The 23,138-nt window shown below is 40.3% G+C and overlaps 1 protein-coding gene across 9 annotated transcripts in view; it reads left to right on the forward strand.

The window, feature by feature from the left end:
- The window catches only part of ATP6V1H (ATPase H+ transporting V1 subunit H), a 128,992-nt gene that overhangs the window by 61,382 nt on the left and 44,472 nt on the right, over window positions 1–23,138 (forward strand). For all 9 annotated transcript variants that reach the window (XR_002642475.2, XR_002642476.2, XR_016388566.1 and 6 more), the window contains 6 exons: window positions 1,111–1,208; window positions 5,793–5,985; window positions 14,722–14,900; window positions 17,845–17,970; window positions 20,139–20,240; window positions 21,934–22,047. Coding sequence is in view for 6 of the 9 variants with exons in the window: in XM_089899159.1 (XP_089755285.1) it covers window positions 1,111–1,208; window positions 5,793–5,985; window positions 14,722–14,900; window positions 17,845–17,970; window positions 20,139–20,240; window positions 21,934–22,047 (812 nt within the window). In the remaining 3 variants the exon portion in view is untranslated. The remainder of the gene's footprint in view (window positions 1–1,110; window positions 1,209–5,792; window positions 5,986–14,721; window positions 14,901–17,844; window positions 17,971–20,138; window positions 20,241–21,933; window positions 22,048–23,138) is intronic.

Genomic DNA, 23,138 nt, shown 5'->3' on the forward strand with positions numbered 1-23,138 from the left:
ACTCCTTTCTAGGTAAAATCTAAGATAACCTTTTCATGATAACTTTTGATTATTCCTCCAAATATATCATTGTGTTTTTGTATTTGAGTGCCTGGAATTCTTTGAAGTGTTCGGTTTTAACAAACTTAGTTTAAGTTAAAACATAGAGCCGAAGTGGCATCATGTATATTAGGTTTTGTGAATTTATATGACATCCACGATCCTCTCCTTTCTTTCTTTTTGTTAGCATGTTCTTTAAGGCTGGGGTCTGAAATTTCCCCTTGTCCCTCCATTTCTTATAGGTATAAGGCTCATGGTAGGTATTTAGGGAGGCTCCCAGGCCAGGTGTCGCTACCAGCTTTCCTAACATGGAGGAGCGTGCAGCTTCTCGGGGATATTTGTTCTCTTTATTTCAAGTTTCAGATTTAACCTCAATTTCTCTAACATAGTCCTGTTGAACTGATAGTTTAAAAAAAATCAGTCTTTTTCAAGTGTTTAAGTAGACTTCTTATGTGCTGTATAGTTTTTTTTTTAAAGTTCTTATTTATTGAGTTTCTGTGACATGTCTAGCTCTCTGCTAAATGAATTACTTTACTTAATACTAAGAGGACCCTTTCAGGGTGCTTGGGGGCATGATCCTCGTTAAGGATGAAGAAATTGAGCATTGACAAGGTTCGGAAACTTGCTCATGGTCACTCAGATATGGGCCTGTCTCAAAGCATACACTTTGATCTCTTTCATTTTATTGTTGTTCTTTGATACTTGTGTAATTATGAAGAGCAGTATTCTCTGTATCGTGCCTCTATTCAGGGCTAAGTGAAACATTGCAAGATAATAAGCTGTTTATCAAACCATATCAAAGGCATAATTACTTTGTTCCTTGATTTCCCTGACTGGATGTGTTCAGTGGGCTTGAGCCGTGTAGGCTTAATTTGGCAAAAGAAGTCAGCTTCGTTTCTAGGAGGACGAGAGTAGAGCAACAAGGATTGACTTTTGAAGAAATATTTGAGACTTCCGGACTTTTCAGATGATAAGAAACTCTAGTAAAAACCACTCCAGAATTTGGTATCTGCATGACCTTGTGACTCGAAGTGCTTTCCGGTTTCAAACGCTGTGCTTCTCCCCGCACAGAGCTCTCAGTACGTGCAGTGCGTGGCCGGGTGTCTGCAGCTGATGCTCCGAGTCAGCGAGTACCGCTTTGCCTGGGTGGAAGCAGACGGGGTGAACTGGTGAGCGCCCTTTATTTTGACTGTGGAGTAACATTTAAAAGCATCTCTCCTTGACAGTTTCAAAGAAATGAATACATTTAATCATCTAAAAGAAGGTTTTTTTAAAAAAAAGTCTTGTGTCAGGTTTCTGTGCAGGAGACTCTCTAGCGACTCAGGGCCCCCGGTTTCCCTGGAGGTGTGTCACGTCGGCTCCCTCTACTTCGTATGGAACGTTCCAGGCTCCAGCAGGAGAGCAGGCGCTCAGCAGAAGCACAAGCATCTTGTTTGTGCACACAGTTTAGTTTTCCCTGTCATTTCGGAGAACTTTGGTTTCCGTGTAGGGAGCGGATTACCAGTCAAATTCCCGCAAGTCAGCCAAGGGCCAGCTTTGCAGGCAGCCCTTTCTGAGGATAGCTGTCTCCGGACCATGACGTTAACTCTTTTCCGCACAGACACTTAAAGGTGGACTACACAGATGGTGTTTCCAGTCTTTTTACTTTCTTAAAAGTGATGCAATATTTTGGGCAATACAATAAGAAAGGTTAATTATTTATTTCACTATTATATCGTCTTCCTAGGTGATTCTGTCATTCTCCAATTTTCTTATAATTTAGTCTCTAATATATATTAGCATAGTTGAGAATAATGGATGAATAATGATGAAATAAGATCTAGGATGATGAAATAGTGTGATTCTTCAAATTATAGTTAACAAACTCACCAAGATCACATAGTGTATCTTAGGTTTATAAATAGGTCCAATGGACCTGTATTGTAATTGCAAGATAAATTGAATTTTATTCTATTAAACAAAAAATAGATTTTCTTTTTTGTTCTTTGGAAGACCTATAAGAGAGAATAAAAGTCATGAAACAGCAGTTTATACAAATAGTTATAATTGCTCAAAAAATAAACTTAAATACTAGAATTTGGTCCAGTGGACCGAGGCTAATGAAATGCTGCTGTTCAAAATATTGTTGGCACTAATATTTTGGAGGATGGTAAGCGGTATTAACTATTCAGTTTAGCAACAAGAGCAGGCATAAATACAATCTAGAATATTCCATGTTCAACCTACACACTTTGATATGCTAATGCCCACTAACAAGGTTAGTAGTAATCAAATTAATACAGAGACTTTTAGGTTGAGAACAGGCATTAATAAAGGTAGAATATGTTAACTTGCTGAGAGTAGGGCAATTTGGAAAAATCATTGAATTTTTTCACTTTTTTTTTTTTTTAAGTGAAAGCTTTGCTTATCTGCTGTGCCTGACTTACGTCCTCCCCTATGTGACAGAGGATGTCACAAGCCTGCATCTGACATTAATTAATTAATTTATTTTTGCTGTGTTGGGTCTTCGTTTCTGTGCGAGGGCTTTCTCTAGTTGTGGCAAGCGGGGGCCACTCTTCATCGCGGTGCCCGGGCCTCTCACTATCGCAGCCTCTCTTGTTGCGAAGCACGGGCTCCAGATTCACAGGCTCAGTAGTTGTGGCTCACGGGCCTAGTTGCTCCGCGGCACGTGGGATCCTCCCAGACCAGGGCTCGAACCTGTGTCCCCTGCATTAGCAGGCAGATTCTCAACCACTGCGCCACCAGGGAAGCCCCTTTTTTCGCTTTTTAAGAAAGAAAACACATACTTTTTACTCTGCCATTTGTTTTGTTTAGGGTCGAAAGTTTTCTTTTTTTCCTTTTTGGTGCTCCTCAAATCACAAGCAGGGATCCTGAGAGGAGAAAAAATTGTAAGCATACCCTGTTTGAGGAGAGTGGAAGAGGACTGATGGTTTAAGACCCCAGGACCTTTTTATCTCTGCATAGTTTCTTTTCTTTCCTTCTTGGTTATTACATGAATGACACACACTCTTTCTGAATGTTTCTGGGCCCGTGTAAGATCAAGAGTATGCTTTGACTTCACTAGAAAGTCTGAAGATTAGCACTGATTTTTTAAATACTGGAGCTAAAAGGGGGCTTTTGCTGGGGTAATTGCTTCCCCAAATCCAACGGCCATTTATGAACATTTATATCCTGACATTTGAAGTATTTTGAAAGTATAAAGTAGTATATAAATGAAAGGTAAGATTAAAAAAAAAATATCGCATGGTGAGGTGTGAGGGGCCCATGGGTCTGACGAACAGCAGGAAGTGTGCATGTCAGCCAGTGGTCAGCTGTTTGTCTCCCTAGTCCCTGCGTTGGCATGATTTAAAAAGAAAAATCATCATTAAAAAAGCAGGGCACAAAATAGTTATTTTGGCGTCATGGACCTTAACCTCCTTTCTGATCTTGGATTTGACAGTTTGTGTTTTTTGCACTCTGCATGATGTTATACCATATATTATGGGGAGTAAAGGAAACATATGTAGTCCTTTCCTTTAAGAGATATACAGCGTAGCTGGAAAGTATGAAACACCTAACAAAGGTAGCACATAGGATGCCACAGCATCTTTGAGTAACTTTTACAGTGACTTTAAAAGTAACACTAAACTCACCAGTTTGCGAGGGAGAGCAGAGACCTACATGGTAATTAGCACCCGCTGGTTCTTCAGGCCCAGCTCGAGGGCCACGGCCTCTGGGAATCCTCCCTCCCCCTGCACTGGGCTCTCAAGGAACATGGACAGTGTCTTGTTTTTGCCCATTTTATCCCCGTGCCTTGCGCTGTACCTGCCGCATAGACCCTCAACAGATACTTGTTAAATGACTGTGTTTGGGTTTCTGTTGGGCCTTTGTGTCCTTTGTCCCCCTTAGCTCGCTCTTCCTGCCTCACTGGATTCAGAGTTGGGTTCTTGCCCCTAAGGGAATCCCTGCCTTATTTCAGTGAACAGGGGCCTTATTTTGCTTCATTAGGGCGTTTCTGTGGTTGATATTTGGGTATAGAAGACCACCTTGTCTCTGCAATAGAATCCCGTCTATTGTGGGCACACTTTTACTCTGTTCAGCTTCTCTGCGGTGTCCGCATCGCTGAGCACGCCTCCCCTTGAGACCTTCCGTCTGGATCTCAGCACCAGTGTATTGGCCTTGAGCTCTCCTTCGCCCCTCTCACCGTTAAAAATTTTTCCTTTTAACAGAAAATTTAATGTGAAGAAATTAAATTCTCCCTAGGTATAAACTAGGTATAAATTTGTGAACTGGGTTTCTGAAAACAGGTAAATAAAGGGACTCTCAAGTGTCAGGGATCCTACTACCCCTAAAGCGGGGAGCAAAGGGTAAGAGGTTGGACTTGCCAGGATTCACGGGCTGCAGGAGGGGCTGCATGAAGTGAAGTTCAGGCCTGGAGGGGACAGTACAGCTCAGCTGGGGCTGGGTCCCCACCCTCGAGGTCGGGGGCCCAGACGGCAGGTGCTAGTGTCTCGAGGGTGCAGGGACGCTCGTTCTGCCAGAGCCCGTGCAGGATGAATTCAGCTGCTGCCGCGGGTGAAGAAGCGTGCTGAAGTGATGCTGGCAGGAACAGGAGGTCGACAGGAGAGGTCCCTTCTTCCTCCATCCCTGAGTCAGCCGCGAGCACCTCCTGTCGCCGAGCCAGCGGGGAAAGCGGAAATGGGGAACGCGGAAAGTGAATTGTCAGCCACAACATCCCAGAGTGTAGCAGGCTGACCTTAACAAGTGGAACAGTCAGAGCGCAAAGGAAGCCAGGTACCAGGGTGCTGATAGTATAAAATGCTGTGCTTTGACCGCTGTTGAATGCTGACATCAATATTAAATAAAAGCAGGCCTTACGTACCAACCAAAAGTAGAACAGGTTCAAGGGAGAAATCATGCATGAGAAAATTAAGGGCAATTCAGCGAATTTATAAGTGTATACAAATCACAAAAATGGGGAAATGGCACAAATATAAGCCTTCCACTAAGTTAGTAGTTGTAAATCGCAAAATTAGATTTAAAATGTATTTAATTTCGTTAACAGACCTTTATTTTTTAGAGCAGTTTTAGGTTTACAGAACAATTGGAAGCACAGAGAGTGCCCGTATGTGCCTGCGCTCCCACGGTCTTCCCTGTTACTAGCAGCTGGTGTTAGTGTGATACCTTTGTTTCAGTTGATGAACCAATATTGATATGTTCTTACTGACTATGTTTACAGTAAGACGGGAGGCTGAACTAGAAGCTTCTGAGGTTCTGACCCCAAATTTGATGATTGGCTGTGTGTCAAATTCAGACTCATGAAAGGCTTTTTCCAAACTCATTTCCTCTTTTCTCTGTCGAGTTTCCTAAATATTTTTAAAGCTCTAAATGATCCTCTTGGATCATTTTCAGTCCAGACTGAAAATCTTGATTATACCGTCTGGCTTCACTGAGATGTGCATCCGCTGTGTCACCATGTCCTGAGGCTTTTACTTCTTGAATGTCCGTCAGGGTCCTCCTACTGTTCCCTCTGTGGGCCGTGCTCCCTGCAGCGAGGGCGGTGGTGTCCTTGAGACTCTGGAGAGAGGCTTACGTGACGCCGTGCAGGACTGGCCCTCTGTGAGCAGGGGTCTGGCTTGCTCGTTCCTTCGGGGGGAAAAAGAGGACGTGATTCAGAGAGACTGATCCATCAGCGCAAAAAGAACAATCAGTTATTTCTTCTCTCCTGTTGTACTGTCGTGTTAAATGTTTTCTCAACGTGCGTTCCTTTTCAGCATCATGGGAGTTCTGAGTAACAAGTGTGGCTTTCAGCTCCAGTATCAGATGATTTTTTCTATATGGCTCCTGGCGTTCAGTCCTCAGATGTGTGAACACCTGCGACGCTACAACATCATTCCTGTTCTGTCCGACATCCTGCAAGAATCGGTCAAAGAGAAAGTGACAAGAATCATTCTTGCAGCATTCCGGGTACGTGTTTTGTGTGTGTGTGTGTGTGTGTGTGTGTGTGTGTAAGGCATTTTTTTCTTACTGTGGAGTATATTTCAGGGCTTTTATTTTAGCAGGTGGGAAAAAGTTGCTTGTTCTCCATGTAGTTATGGAAGTGTGGCATCTTGGTGAGCTTGGAGTAAAATATCCCAGTTTGTACTCATGGCAGGGGGAGTGGACAGGTGGGGGGAAGCCATCTACATGGATGACACGTAAGAGTGGCTGGGAGATGATAGACCTACAAATCCAAGCTATTGGCTTTAGAATTTGTGTTTTTAACCATTGTTTGTTCTTACGCTTTCCTTAAACAAACAATGACAAATCAAAAATAAAAGGTTGTGCAGATGTATTGCAAAACCGTAAATGGCATAGACACCACATTTGCCAAATATAGTCACTAACATCTTTCAGATTTTTCTAAGCAAATAGAGATAAATATATAAATAGGTGTCTAATTTTGTTTTGTATTTAAAAATAAGAGTGGTGTCAGGCTATAAATACTGTTCTATAACTTTATTCTTAACAATATATAATAAATGTGTTTTCATTTTCCTGTACTAGATCTTCAGTGTTCTTTTCAGTGGCTATATTCTACTGTGTTGATGTAAAGTGGTTTATGTAATCAGTGTCCTGTTGATGGAAATGTGAGGTGTTTCCAGTTTCTTTTACATATGTTTTCCCACTTTGATGAGTATTTCGGTTGGGTAAGTTCCAGAGATGGAATTGCTGAGTCAAGAATATACTTTTTACCAGTTCTTATAGATAATGTCAAATCACCTTTCAAAAATGTGCAAATTGGGCTTCCCTGGTGGCGCAGTGGTTGAGAGTCCGCCTGCCGATGCAGGGGACGCGGGTTCGAGCCCTGGTCTGGGAAGATCCCACATGCCGCGGAGCGGCTGGGCCCGTGAGCCGTGGCCGCTGAGCCTGCGCGTCCGGAGCCTGTGCTCCTCAATGGGAGAGGCCACGACAGTGAGATGCCTGCGTACTGCAAAAAAGAAAAGTGCAAATTTATGTTTCCAGTAATTATATATTGGGCAAGAATACAGAGAGTCCCTACTTTCTTTCTCTTAGTGCGTGGACTTTTTTCTAAATTGGAAGCTGTTCATGAAGTTGGCGTGAAAACTCTTTTAAAAAAATAGATTTTCTTAATTGGTGAACTGTTAGGAAAGATAGTCATCCTTGATTCAATATCTTTGCAATTAGATTATCCTAGAAAGATGTTTTGGATTATTATTTTTTTTCCCTTTGTATGACTTTCACTTCTGGGAAATAGAAAGATCAACAGTTGCCTGAGTGATAAACATGGAAGTGAATCGTATTTTTTCAGCTCATAGCTACCTACCCTTTTCTGTATGTTAGTTACATATTTTTTACGTTAAAATATCTATCTTTCCAAATGTTGAAGATTGTAAACATTTAGCACAAAATTATTTCTTTTGATAATTTGTTAATAAGGTGACTTGTTTAAGGTGAAGTATAGGTGTGGGAAGAACTGCTGTAGAACTCAGGGTCTTATTTCAGCTGTTCTCTTGTTTCATAGACTATATCTCTACACTTGTATCTTTCCCCCTCAGTTTTGATAAACTTACATGTTTTTTTTTGTTGTTGTTGCGGTACGCGGGCCTCTCACTCTTGTGGCCTCTCCCGTTGCGGAGCACAGGCTCTGGACGCGCAGGCTCAGCGTCCATGGCTCACAGGCCCAGCCGCTCCGCGGCATGTGGGATCTTCCCAGACTGGGGCATGAATCCGTGTCCCCTGCATCAGCAGGCAGACTCTCAACCACTGCGCCACCAGGGAAGCCCCCTTACATGGTTTTTTATAAGTGTCATTTAGATAATATAGTGAGTGCTGTGAGTTTTAGGAAGAAATCAGATACTAATAATTTATAGTAATGGATTGAGATTTAATCTAAAGCTCAGCGTAAGATGCTTTTGTTTTTGTTTTAAATAAATTTATTTATTTATGTATTTTGGCTGCGTTGGGTCTTTGTTGCTGTGTGTGGGCTTTCTCTAGTTGTGGTGAGCAGGGGCTACTCTTCCTTGTGGTGCACGGGCTTCTCATTGTGGTGGCTTCTCTTGTTGTGGAGCACGGGCTCAGTAGTTGTGGTTCGCGGGCTCTAGAGCGCAGGCTCAGTAGTCGTGGCTCACGGGCCCAGCTGCTCCACAGCATGTGGGATCTTCCTGGACCAGGGCTCGAACGCGTGTCCCCTGCCTTGGCAGGCAGATGCTTAACCACTGCACCACCAGGGAAGTCCGTTTTTGGGTTTTTTTTGAGACAAGCCATTTGTCTTATCAAATCATTTATTTATTTATTATCTCAGTTGATCTATAATATTACATTAGTTTCAGGCATATAACGATTCAGTATTTTTATAGAGTATACTCCATTGAAAGTTATTACACAACAATGGCTGTCGTTCCCTGTGCCATACAGTATGTCCTTGCTGCTCATCTATTTCACACACAGTAGCTGGTATCTGTTAACCCTGACCCCTGTCTTGTCCCTCCCTCTACAGCCCCCAGCATAAACTGCTTTGCCCATAATGTATGTGGCAGCTGTTCTAGCTGAGCTTCCCACAGACCTTGCTTAGTATTTTGTCCCTTCTCTAGTTCCTCCTCCCATTGATTTTCATGTTAAGTCATTATTATGTTAGATAAAAGGGTCATTGGAAGCAGGTACCTCTAATATGGGTACATGGTAGGTGAGAGGTGTTTGTTGATATTAGCTGGATCCTACCTTTGAGCTGTTCCCTCCCCCTCTCCCTCCCTCCCCCTTACCTATCCAATCCTATCCTTTCTTTTTCCTGTTCATCCCCCCATCCCCCATTTCATGGATTATCTATCCACCTCTCAATGCATCAGATGTTTATTGAACACCAATTACGGAAGGATGAATATGACAAGATACTTTTTCTTAGGGACTTTGTATTTTGTGTGAATCTGTTTCTGATGGAGAGACTTCATGAAGTCACCATGATGAGTGTTTACGGTATACAAAGTTCAAAAAGTACAAGAAGTATAAAGCCAGACTGAGATTCTTAGTTTTCTTTTGACCTGATTTGGGAGCTCTCCAGATTGATTATCTGCTTTTTATGAAAATTTGAGGGGTACAATAGCATAACCCTTTTCTAATTTTCCTTTCCACGTGGTGTGTTAGCAAGAGTGTAGGCTCTGGAGTAGACACGCCTAGGGGTGAATCCCAGCACTAGGTTGCTGGGAGAGTGGTTTGAACTCTCAGAGCTGATTTCTCCACTTGTGAAAGGTGGTTAGTGATACTTAACTCACTTCAAGATTGGGTAAGAATTCAACGAAATAACAGACGATGGCTGGCAGTAGTAAATATACAATCTGTATTTATTTTCCTGCCTTTTCGCTCCATAAAAGCATAAAATACTAGCAATTTGCCTCTTTAACGCCCACCTGTAGAAATTGCGTTCTAAGTTAATGTGGAACCTAGGCAAAGATGAAGTGCTGTTCTGTTTGATTTAGAAAAGACAGCATGAATATTTTACTAATGTTTATTTAGCAAGATTTAAAAATCTTATTTATACTTCATTTGCAGTTTCAATTTTTTACCCACAATGTGTTGAACTTATGCTAATTTCTCGGCTTCTATTGTCTAATTTGGATTTCAGCTTATTTAAAATACACGCAACCTATTGACAGGTATATTAGTTTTTTGGACTGTCCTTGATAAATTGGGATAAATCATTGCATGGTTATACTGAAGACTGAATATCAGAAGAACATCTTTAGACATCCCGAACTTTGATGTACACAACTGAGTTAAAATCGAGCCATTAGTAAGGACATAGTAAAGCCATTTGATTTAGACCATCGAATAGGTGTAAAAAATGACGTGTTCTTTTTTTTCTTTGTTATTCTCAAATTCCTGTAACCTTTAATAGAGATTTCACCGATGAGGTTGTTTGAGGATTGTCTGATTATGCACACTTTTCCCCACATCCTGAAACTCGGGAGGGGAATTTTTGTGCTTTTGGAAGCTTGCTGAGCTGCTGTGAGCTGAAGAAATCTAGCAGCTGTTAATTTTTTTTTTCTTTCCATTTGGCTGGGTGAATTTATTTTTGAAAATGTCTGTCTCAATTATTCATAGCAGGTGCTGAACTCCAGGTCTCCATGAATGTTATTCCATTGGTTAACTTGATATGTCAATCTTTCGTTTCTAAAATAAATTAGAATGTTTTTTGAGGCTGTGACTGAGAAAGACATTCAAGACCGTATTTGCTGTGTAGAGTTTTTCTCTTTTTGGCTCTGTTTAGTCAAGAGCCTCCGTAATATGTCAGATAATAAGATAAATTGTATTTTACAACTGCATGGTTTTCAGCATAAAAGCTTAGAAAGAAATACCACCAAACTGAATTTGGATTTACATTAGCTGTACTAACCATGATGTTTAACTCACACCCACACGCATATGCACACACAGACACAGACAAACACAGACTTACATCTTCCTCTGCAGACAGTTCACAGTCATAACCCCTTCAGAGACACCTGCTCTGGTTTGGGTGTATGGGGACTGTTTTGCCCACTGCTTTGACATAGAAGTGTTGCTATCAAGAAATTTTATTCCTAGATCCATCCCTCATTCCTTATTTCAGGAATTTATCTCTCGTTTATTAGATACCAGGTTTGGAAGAGGTTTGGTAAGACTGAGACATTTTTAATCTTGGGCTGAGTCCCATAATAACAGCACTGCTTTGGTGCCGTTCTGTCAGCTGTTGGCTAGCAGCCGGCAAGGGATAAGTACAGAAAGTGAGAGCAAGCATTTAGAAACTTACAGTAATTTGACATGTCTGTCAAATTTAATAATATAAGATTTGAGCTTGTATTTTGCATGTCTTTTAAAGTTCATTTCTCTAGAAATTCATTTTTATTGTATTTTTTACTAAAAGTATTTGTTCCTGACTGATTGGAAATTGAAAATCAAACAGAACTGGTCTTCACCACAGATGGTTTGAAAAGCACTGCTTTAACATGTATGTTACAAGGTTAGCAGTTTTGGTGAAGGAAGGATCTGAATGGTCACTTGGTTCCACTTTGTTCTTAGTGAAGTCAAGGTTGCTCTGCACCGTTACTTGGACACAGGCCAAAATGATATTTACGCTTTTGATTTTGTTGAGGTGAAGATGCCATTGAGTTTAGCGACTTTAAAGGGTGCACTGCTGCCGGATGATCTAGGTTTGTTTCTGGTAAATTCATTTTCCAAATATTTTTCACAACCTTTTTATTCTTTGTAATGAGATGGAGAGATGAAATTAAAACATGTTTCGAGGGAAAAACAAGTAAGGTTTATTGATTGATTTGACATAGGCTTGAAGGAAAGGGGAGCGTCAAACATGACTAAATTTCGAAGTGCTGTTGTCTTAGGGAATCGAGAGGAGAGATGGTTTCAGAAGAGCGCCATCGGGCTGTTCTTTACCAGTTACACTGACTGGGTTGAGGTTATAGTTGAAACTGTTAGTTATGATAATATCTTAAATATGAAGTGTAACTCTCCTGGCAACAAATGTGTAGGACCATATGAACAGAAGAGTTTTGATATGTTTCTAAATTTAGGAGAGATAGTAGTAAGAAAAGTAACTGGAAAAGGTAACAGAGAAAACTAAGTAGACTAATAAGTAAAATCTCACAAAAGCGAGGGGTGAAGGGAGGAGTTTCATAAAGGGAGATGTTATCAGAATTCAAGGCACCCTACAGTTTAAGGTCTTTATTTGAATTCCATTATGGTCAGAGAACATGTTCTATATGGTTCCAATTCTTTGAAATTTGTCTTATGCTCATCTTACGGTCTGTCACGGTGAATGTAGCATGTGTACTTGAAAAGAATGCATGTTTTGCAGATGTATCACATTCTGTAAATGTCAGTTAAATCAGGGTGGTTCATAGTATCGTTTGGATCATCTCTGTACTGATTCTGTTGTCTAGTGGTTCTATCAGTGATCAGTTGCTAAGAGAGAGATTTGTTAAAATTTCCAGCTGTTAGTGTGGATTTGTCTGCTTCTCCTTTCAGTTCAGCCAGTTATTGTTTCATGTATTTTGAAGCTCTTTTTTTTTTAACTTTTTATTTTTTTAAATTTATTTATATTTATGTATTTTTGGCTGCATTGGGTCTTTGTTGCTGCGCGCGGTCTTTCTCTAGTTGTGGTGAGCGGGGGCTACTCCTCGTCGTGGTGCACGGGCTTCTCATTGCAGTGGCTTCTCTTGTTGCGGAGCATGGTCTCTAGGCGCGTGGGCTTCAGTAGTTGTGGCACGCAGGCTCAGTAGTTGTGGCTCGCAGGCTCTAGAGCGCAGGCTCAGTAGTCGTGGCTCACGGGCTTAGTTGCTCCGCGGCATGTGAGATCTTCCCGGGCCAGGGCTCGAACCCATGTCCCCTGCGTTGGCAGGTGGATTCTTAACCACTGCGCCACCAGGGAAGTCCCAGTGCTCTTGGTCTTGATATCTACTTTACTTGAAATTAATATAGACATGCCAGCTTTCTTCCACTTATGGTTTTCCATCTTTTAGTTTCAACCTATCTGTGTCTTATATTTAAAATTTGTCTCTTTGAGACAACATATACTTGGGTCTTGAATTTTTATCTGTTCTAATAATCTCTGCTTCTTAATTGGAGTGTTTAGTTCACTGACATTTAGAGTAATTACTGGTGTGGTTGGATTTAGGTCTACCATTTTATTATTTTCTTCTGTTTGTTTCATCGGTTTTTTGTTCTGTCTTCCATTCCTGCCTTCTCTTACGTTAACTGAGTTCTTTTTAGAATTTCAGTTTAATTTTTCTATTGGCTTTTTAACTGTGCTGCTTTGTAGTATTTTATTTCTTATAGGTTGTTTTGGTGTCACAATATTTATCCTTAACCTTTTCCATTATACTTGAAGTTAATATTACGTTCTCACCAGTAGTGCACAAGTGTTCTCTTATCTCCACAATCTGGACAACACTGGCTGTCTTGTTTTTTAATAGTAGCTGTCCTAACAAGTGCAAAGTGATATTTAATTGTGGTTTTGACTTGATTTTCCCTGATGATCAGTGATGTTGAGCACTGTTTCATGATCTGTTGGCCATGTTTATGTCTTCTTTGGGAGAATGTCTATATAGAGCCGCTGCCCATTTTTTAATTGGCTTGTGCTTTTTTGTTGTTGTTGTTGCTAGTGAGTTAAATGAGTTCTTTATACATCTTAGATATTGCCCTCCTATCAGATGTATGTTTTGCAAATGTTTTCTCCCATTTTGTAGGATGCCTTTTCATTTTGCTTTTTTTGTTTCTTTGGCTGTGCGGAAGCTTTTTAGTTTGATATAGTCCCAGTTGTTGATTTTTACTTTTGCTGTGCTTTTGGTGTCATATCCAAAAAATCATTCCCAAGGCTAATGTCAAGGAGATTTTCCCCTGTGTTTTCTTCTATGAGCCTGACAGTTTCCGGTCTTATGTTTAAGTCTTTAATCTCTTTTGAGTTAGTTTTTGTGACTGGTATAAGATACGGGTCCAATTTCATTTTTTTGCATGTGGTTATCCAGTTTCCCTGCTGGCATTATTGAAGAGACTATCCTTTCCCCAATAGGTTTTCTTGGCTCCCTCGTCAAATATTAGTTGACTGAATATGTACGGGCTTATTTCTGGGCTCTCTATTCTGTTCCATTGCACTCTGTGTCTGTTTTATGCCATTACCGTACTGTTTTGATCATTGTAGGCTTGTAGTTTAGTTTGAAATCAGTACGTGTGACTTCTCTAGCTTTATTCTTCTTTCTCAGGATTGCTTTGGATATTTGGAGTCTTTTATATTTCTATACAAGTTTTAGCATTGTTTTTCCTATTTCTGTGAAAATTGGAATTTTGGTAGGGATCGATCTCACTAATTTCCATATGCTAAGCTAAATCTCTCTCTGCATTTATTTAGCATAATTATTAGAAATATAACTTCCTTGCAAAAATAAAGAAATTTAAAATTTTGGTACAGTTGATTTAGAATTGTTATTCCAGGATTTTTTTGAGTGTGGGAGATTTGACAGGCCTTCTTTACCAACTTTGTGAAGGTGGCTTTCTTGAGAGCTTGTTTGTCCTTGTTCTAGACCTCAGCATGAGCATGGTTTTGCTCTGAAATATTGGTTAATTTAGTGAACAGTTTATCTTCAGAAATACTTAGATTCCTTTGCTGATTTCATCAGTACTCTTAAAAATCGCAGAAGAAAACTGAGGAATTTGCTTGAATGTCACAAAACTTTTCTGATAATTACTGAAGCAAGAGAGTTTTTTTAATTGCTGTCCTTTGTGCACTGACAGGTTGATTGGACGGAGAAAAAGGTCAGTGACTGGGAACTAGAGAGATACTTGAGGAAACAGTCTTTCTTAGCATCCTAAGGGCTCCATGTGGCCAAGAAATGGAGTGTTCTTGGTGGTGACCTCAAGAGCAGGGCTGTGAGGAAGGATGGTGATGGACCTCACTGTAAATGTGTTCAGTGTTTTGAGGCTTGTCTAGGTCAATAATTTAAAATGTTTAGTAAACCAGTAAGTAATGAAGGAATCAGAAGGATGCTCCTGATGTGGGACAGATGCTTAGGAAAGAAGTCAGGATTTGTGATCCAGTCATCCACTTAAGGTGATAGTTAACCTGAGAACAGGAAGGGGAGAGAGGATGTGAAAGCAGGTGCAGAGACATCACATAACAAATTATATCATTTCTCATTGTGTCTTTGTCTAACCCAGAACTTCTTAGAAAAATCAACTGAAAGAGAAACTCGCCAAGAGTATGCTCTGGCTATGATTCAGTGCAAAGTTCTGAAACAGTTGGAGAACTTGGAACAGCAGAAGTATGATGACGAAGATATCAGTGAAGATATAAAATTTCTCTTGGAGAAACTTGGTGAGAGTGTCCAGGATCTTAGGTATGTTATTCTTTTTAATTCTCACAGGCTGGGTATATTGGGCCTTGTTTGACTTGCTTCATATTTTAAGGAAATTTAAATTTGTTATGAACTATAAACTCAAAAGATTGCACTAAAACATCATGTCTTCTATTGAAAATTGAGGGGTATGGAAACACTGGCTCACCGTCATGGCAACCATTGGTCAGAGCTGTATGTGATTTCTCCTCTTTCGTGTAGATCCCCACTGTTCTCTGTTGTCTAAAATCTGACCTGGTGTTCTACCACGGGTTGTGGGTGCCACCCTTTGAGAATCTCCCCCTGGTTTAAAATCTTTTTTAAGCAGCAGTCATTGTTAATTTGTGGAGGAGGTTTGCTTAGATATGGAAAGAGTATTTTTTCCTGCTTTTTTTTTTTTTTTTTTTTTTTTCCGGTATGCGGACCTCTCACTGCTGTGGCCTCTCCCGTTGCGGAGCACAGGCTCCGGACGCGCAGGCTCAGTGGCCATGGCTCACGGGCCCAGCCGCTCCGCGGCATGTGGGATCTTCCCGGACCGGGGCACGAACCCGTGTCCCCTGCATCGGCAGGCAGACTTTCAACCACTGCGCCACCAGGGAAGCCCTCCTGCTTTTGTGAAGTCCCTATTGGTTTTATTTATTTTTTATATTAAAAATTATGCAAGTGATGTACATGCAGTAAAGAAAAAATCCCTTTTTTTATACAGTACAGAATACAGAATACAGTACACTACAGAATACAATACAGTACAGAAGGGACAACACACCAGTACCCCCATCTTCCCCACCTACTTCCCCCTGCCCCTCTGGTTTGTTGTGTTCATTCCCAAAAAACCCTAGCCCCCCCTCCCCCTAGCATGCATGCATGTGCGTGCGCACACACACACACAGACACACACAAATAGGGTTCTATGTATTCTTCTGGTCCTGGTTCTTTTTTGTTTAATAATAGCTTGATGATTTTTCCCATTAACCCATGCATTCTTTGTTTTTGAACTATTGATACATTTTAGAAAGAGAGTTACTCACTAGAAGTAGATTGGGTTTGGGAGCCAGGATGACTCCAGTTTGAATTGTTTGGCCACTTTGTCCACGTGTGGCCTTGAACAAGCCTCTTGACATTGTAAAGTCTCAATTTTCCTTTTGGTAAAATAGTGATAAAAATTCTAACCTTGTAGGATTTTCCATGAGGTGTCCAGCAAGTGCCTTTAGCATAGTATGTGTTCCAAAAATGTGTTTACCAGATAATTCAGTGCAGCCCATAAGCCCAAGGCCCCAAAGCTTTTGTAGTGATGGGAGCTGTCACCCGTATCAGTGGTTTGTGTGGAGCTTTGTGGAGGAAGGCAGATGATTTTTGTCTTTTTATAATTTCGAATATGAATAAGTTGTTTGTAATATAATAGGCTAGCAATAGGCTTGCAGTTTATACAAATTCTGTTTTATTATGTTTATTTAAAAAATTCTCATTAATTCTTCTGTAATAATGATTTGAGACCCTTTTAAAAAAATAAATAAGGTTAGTGGTAGCTTTCTAAGTTATTTAATCCATGCTAGCCAATTGTTATTATTTACTGATTTTTCATGTTGAATTTGGTAATGGGAAAAATATTGCTGTTTACATACAGCTAACATGGTGATGGGAGCAGTTGAAATAGATTTGTCTCTTTATATTGTTACAGGTTTAGCATATTAGTTAAACAATATTGTTTAACAATATTAGTTAAACAATATTACTTATACTAAATAGCCTTTCATTAAGTTACTACTTTATTTAACAGGTTACTCTGATCAACTTAGCCAGTGAATCTTTGTTATACTGAATTATCAATCAGTATTAAATAGCTACTTCTTTTTGAAAATTTTACTTGAAAGAAAGTATAAGCATGTCTTGTCACTTCGTTCACTGGCTAACCACATTAAAGCAGTTTTATATTATGAAGATTTGAATGATTGTTGCTTGATACATAGTGAATAATTTTTGAATTAAAGTGCATTTTAGTTTGTTACATGTACAGAGGTTTTTGTTTTTAATTAATCTGTAGTGGGCTAATTCAGTTAATGGATTACCTCTGCATTGTTGGTAGTCACATTTAAAAATATTGTACTGAGGTATGTGTTTTTATTTTTATACTGCAGTATCACGGTTTGTCATTTAAAGTATAATAGAATATACTATTTTATTTTGTGTTAAAGTAATATACTTTTACATAAATTTATTTTTATGTATCTAGTGGTCTGGCAAATACAGTGTTTTAAGAGGCATGGTAGAAACAATGCTAGATTATCAGATATTTAATTTATTTTTATTTATTTATTTATTTGTGGCTGCGTTAGGTCCTTGTTGCTGTGCACGGGCTTTCTCTCGTTGTGGCGAGCGGGGACTACTCTTCATTGCTGTGTGCGGGCGTCTCACTGCGGTGGCTTCTGTTGTTGCAGAGCGTGGGTTCTAGGCGTGTGGGCTTCAGTAGTTGTGGCACGCAGGCTCAGTAGTTGTGGCTTGTGGCCTCTAGAGCACAGGCTCAGTAGTTGTGGCACACGAGCTTAGTTGTTCTGCGGCATGTCAGATCTTCCCAGACCAGGGCTTGAACCCGTGTCCCCTGCGTTGGCAGGTGGATTCTTAACCACTGTGCCACCAGGGAAGTCCCTATCAGATATTTTAGTGATGTACATACATTTATGTGTATATTAAGGTTAGAATTTTGAAAGCAAGTGCTCCTTTTAATATCTCATGGTGAACATTCAAATTTGACAGGAGTACTGGACCTTAGTACCCTGAATAAGTTTCACATGATTTATTGAAAATTAAGCCATTTAAACTTGTTTAGAGGTAATTTTTGAATGTACAAAGTATGATCAGTCTTTGTAGTTAAATAATTAGTGAAGATATTTTATTAAATTTTGGAGTATCTATCTCTCATATTCTTATAAACTTTGAAATCTTTTTACAGCTCATTTGATGAATATAGTTCAGAACTTAAATCTGGAAGATTGGAATGGAGTCCTGTGCACAAATCTGAGAAATTTTGGAGAGAAAATGCTGTGAGATTAAATGAGAAGAATTATGAGCTCTTGAAGTAAGTTTTAAATGCCAGTTTACACTCTGAAAAACCCCCATCCTTCCACATAACTCGTGGACACATTTTTGTCCCTCTTAACATTTTTAGATATTCCGTGGTTTTAATTTCTATTTTCTTCCTTACTCATGTGGTTGAATACCTTTTCGTGTGCTTATTGGCCATTTGGATATCTTTTTTCCCATGAGAAGTGCCTGTTCAAGTTTTTGTTTTTGTGGGAATTCTATAGGTTTCTTGGTCATATGTATTCATCACAGCTCTTCTTCTACCACGTCAAATGCCACTAACTCTTTACTTTTGATGTAGCTCAGTTTATTGTTTATGGCTACTGCTTTCTTGTGTCTGGTTAGGAAGTTTTTGCCTACCCAAGGTCCTGAAGATATACTCCTGTGTTATCTGCTAGAAGCTTTATCGTTTAACCTCTCACATTTAGATTTCCATTCCGTGTGGAATTGGTTTTTGGGTAAGGTGTATAAGGTAGGTCAAGATTTGTTTCTTTCATTACGTGGATATCTAATTGAACTAGCAACATTTATTGAAAATAACATACATTTTCCCCACTGCTTTGCACGGTTCCCTTTGTTATAATAAAGATGACCTAATATGTGCAAGTGTCTTTCTTTTTTACTGAGATATAAGTCACATACCACACAATTCACCCATTTAAAGTGTATAAATCAGTATATTCACGGGGTTGTGTAACCATCGACACAGTCAATTATAGAACATTTTCCATCACTTCAAAAAGAAACCCTGTATCCTTTAGCTGTCACTTCTCTGTCCAACCATGCCCTCAGCCCTAAGCTTTTACTTTCTGTCTCTATGGATTTGCCTATTAGGAAAATTTCATGTAAATGTAATCATATAATATTTATTCTTTTGTGACCAGCTTCTTTCATTTACCATAATGTGTTCAAGGTTCATTCATGTTGTAGCATTTAGCAGTACTTTGTTCCTTTTTATGGTCATATAATATTCCATCATAAGGACATATTACATTTTATTTATCCACTCATTAGGTGATGGGCATTTGGGTTATTATGAAAAATACTGGTAATAAACATTTGTGTACAAGTTTTTATGTGGACGTACGTTTTTATTTCTCTTCCTTGGGTAGACATCTATGAATAGAATTGCTGAATCATATGGTAACTCTGTTTAACCATTTTAGGAACTACTCGACTATTTTCCAAAGTGGCTGTACAATTTCATATTCCCACCAGCAGTGTATGAGGATTCTGATTTCTCCATCTCCATGTCAGCACTTACTGTTGTCTGACTTCTTGATTCTAGCCGTTTTAGTGAGTGTGAAGTGATAGCTCATCATGGTTTTGATTTGTATTTCCTTGATGGCTAACGAGTCAGGCATCTTTTCATGTCCTTACTGGCCATTTTATATCTTTGGAGAAATGTCTGTTCAGATTCTTAGTTCATTTTTTAAATGGGTTCTCTTTTTAGTATTTAGTTGTAAGAGTTTTTTTAATATATTTTGGATGTAAATCCCTGATCAGATAATATGCTTTGCAAATATTATCTCCCCTTTTTGGGTCATCTTCTCAGTTTCTTGGTAGAATTACTACGTATATACCTTACTATAACTGTTAAAATTAATAGAATTTAGTTTTTAGAATAATTTTAGGTTTACAGAAAAATTGGAGGGAGTACAGAGAGTACTCATACACCCTCTCTTCCTCCACCAGGCACAGTTTCCCCTATTTTTAACGTCTTGCCTAAGTGTGGCACGTTTGTTAGTTGATGAACCAGTATTTATACATTATTTTAACTGAAGCCCATAGTTTACGTTCAGGTTCATGCCTTTCTTTTGTACAGTTCCTGCCGTGCCACAGCATCACACAGAATAGTTTCACTGCCCTAAAAACTCCCCATGTTTTCCCTTCTTCCCTTTCCCTGGTATTGTGGGAATTGTGGGTGGTGGACGTTGTGAATCTGAAAGTGACCTGTTAATGTGTGTATAAAGGTTTGAAAGCTGCTAACTTACCTGCAGTAAATCATGTGTAGTGTATCGTGTGTAGCAGTGAAACCTGTAGAAAATACAGTTATATTTGTAAATGTTTATTTTCAGGAAAGTATCAGCATTATACCTTTGCTCTGTTGTGCTCTAGAAAAGAATTAGAAATCAATCTCTCTTTGTATTAAATTTATTTCAGGATTTTGACCAAACTTCTGGAGGTGTCCGATGACCCACAAGTCTTAGCTGTTGCTGCCCATGACGTCGGCGAGTACGTTCGGCATTACCCGCGAGGCAAGCGGTAAGTGAGGAGCCTTGGTTTCCTCGGGGTGTCCCGAGACATTCCGCATAGAGGTCCTAGTTTATATACTCCTGTAAAGTAGACTCGTTCAGCTGAGGAGCTGACGGAGTGAGCAGAACCAAGATGACCATAGTACTGGGAATCGTGATAAATGATAAACCTAATTAAAGATGGGAAGTATGAAAACATAAGCACACGTGTACAATACTGTTGTGCAGTAGCCAGCAGAGATCACACCAGAAATTTCACGTTCAGGGTTTTCTTTGGTTTGTATGATTTAATTCAAAAGCCATTTTGTTAGCACTGGTGATTTTTCAATTATTATTTGTGGTTATATTGTTATTGACCTGAGTAGGTTCCAAATATAAAAGGAAATATAACACGTGTAAGAAAAGTCACAGTAGATATATAGTAATGGAAGGATGTGTTTCCAAGTACTGAAGAGTGAGGAATTCCCTCTGGGAGGAGACAGGTAAGGCTTTGCAGAGGAGGTGAGGCTGGCTTGGTAATGTGAAATCACTTAGGTACGCTAACAGTGAAAGGATGGGAGTTGAGGGAGAAAGCATTAAATGAGACTGAGGCTGTTGTGTGCTGTTTGGAGAAGCTTGTTGCATACCTGGCACGGATCAAGCACTCATAAAGTTTGGGTATAATTATACTGCATTATTTTTCTCAATTCAGTACATTTTTTTAAAAAAGATGCTTTAAAAAATAAAATATAAAAAGGCGTACAGATAAAGCCCCTCCCTCACCCCTGACCCCATGTGCTCCCCTGCGAGGCTGTCTTAAACCACCAGGAGCCCTGCTGCACTAAGGTGCCACTTGTCACGGACTGTGTGGTGGCGATGTCACTCACCAGGCGGCACCGACCGCAGCTCCCACACTCCCAGGCTGGGGTTAAAGACACTCGCCGGCTCTTTGCACGCCCCCGCTCCCCCCCAGAGGAGCAGAGAACCTCCTTCCATTCGTGAGGCAAATGACCATTTTCACTTTGCTTTTGTGTTTGTAGTAACTGGATTTTTCAGGGGGTTGAGGGGGCAGTGACAGAAAGCGGTGCTGGTTGTCAGTCTTCCTGGTGTTCTTGACAACAGGAATTTTCTCATTTGTTTCACTGCCCAGCAGGTCATGTGGCATGTTCATGTTCCATCATTACAGGAAAGGGCAGATATCTTAACAAATCAAGTTTTTTCAGGAAATTAACGTGGCTCCTACGGAGTGCTTTTTAACCTCGTGCTCTCTGCTGTCTGCGTCTGAGTCCGCATCTGGTTCACAGCATGGCGACTGCTGGGCTTAGTGCTGATCTGATGTTACTTCAGACATAAGGTGCTATTCAGTATACTGGTTTCTAAGCAAGCCACAAATCCTGGTGATAAAGAAGTTACTACTCAACTGCCTATAGAACACTGTAATCTAGATTACTGCAGCAGTCCAGGTTGATGACATTTGCCCAGACTAGGAAATGAGAGTAACAGTTGGATTTATCACTAGGGATTCAAGAGAAAATATATAAAAACTTTAAGTCTGTGATTTGGAGAAAATGATATTTTAAAAAAGACACGTGTGTTGGTTTACTTACCTGTACGGTAACTTTTCTTTGTAAAACCACTGGGCAGTTCGGAGTTGGGGCTTTCTGCTAACAGCTTGCATTTGAAAGTAACTGCAGCGTCTTCACCACGTGGCTTCTGGCCCCCAGGGTCATCGAGCAGCTCGGCGGGAAGCAGCTGGTGATGAACCACATGCACCACGAGGACCAGCAGGTGCGCTACAACGCCCTCCTGGCCGTGCAGAAGCTCATGGTGCACAACTGGTAGGTGCCGCCCACCCCCTGCTGCTCTGTTGGGCCTCACGTTCCTGTCCAGAAGTTCTTGTGGAAAGGCTCCGATGAGTGGTGGCTTTTAAAGCAGTGATTTTGATTAATACCTAGAATTACATTTTAGCCGTTCAGAGCAGTGATGTGATAATTTAGAAAAAACAGCTGCATTAATGTTCTGAAGAAATGTATATTCAAAGTACTAGTATCAGAAACAACTCCAGAAGTAACTAAAAGGACCATTAGGACATAGGTGAATAAGTATTTTGAGAGTTGAATGGAATTCATCTCGACTACTGATTAGAGACGCTACAATTTTGCAGGGTTTAACTGTTCGGCGTACGGTTAACCTGAATGGATTTTTACCAGTTCACATGAAAACAGTAAAAGCTGATTGATCAGTTAAGATTCAGCTCTCACATTTCATCCGTTATAGCCTTTTGCCTTTGAAATAGTAGCCAGAGTCATGTTTTTCCTCTTGCTTTTATTTTTTAAGTCAAAATTATTGACCTTTTTGTACTCAAAACAAGATAAATTAGAGTGACTACTTAGATACAATGGTGAACCATCTGTGTCCGTGAGCGGACACCCCTGGACTCTCTCGGCCGTGGCTGTTTTAGCAGTAGGTTGGCTGTTCCGCGCTCTTCTGAGCTCAGATGCCTCTCTATTCCCCCATCCTTGGGAAAGATGCGCTAACTGACGGTAATGCTACTGATAATTCCAAAGGACAGATTAATGGCACATGCAAATGCTCACGTGTGAAAGATGCAGGCAGATACAGGATAGCAGAGGATCCAGGATTGCCACCGTGACATCACGTATTAAATATTAGGATCCTGCCACTTGAGCACTTTTCTCATGAATACTGAGATTTATGCATTCTTCCAGCAGGTGCTCTTTGAGCACTTAATTTGTACCCTGTTACGCTAGGCTCCAGGTGACAGATGTGATGGAAGTGGGTGATGAGAGATGGCCTTTCTGAGTGGTCCCAGCAGCCAGGCTGAGACAGTGATGGAAAGGAACCAGTCACCCACCTCCAGTGTTGGGGGTTGGATTTCAGGTGGAGGGAACGGGAGGGGAAAGGACCA

Source organism: Delphinapterus leucas, chromosome 17, assembly GCF_059928025.1.
Source record: "Delphinapterus leucas isolate spDelLeu-1000000601 "Yukka" chromosome 17, BTC_Dleu_Yukka2, whole genome shotgun sequence".
Taxonomy (NCBI): Eukaryota; Metazoa; Chordata; class Mammalia; order Artiodactyla; family Monodontidae; genus Delphinapterus; species Delphinapterus leucas.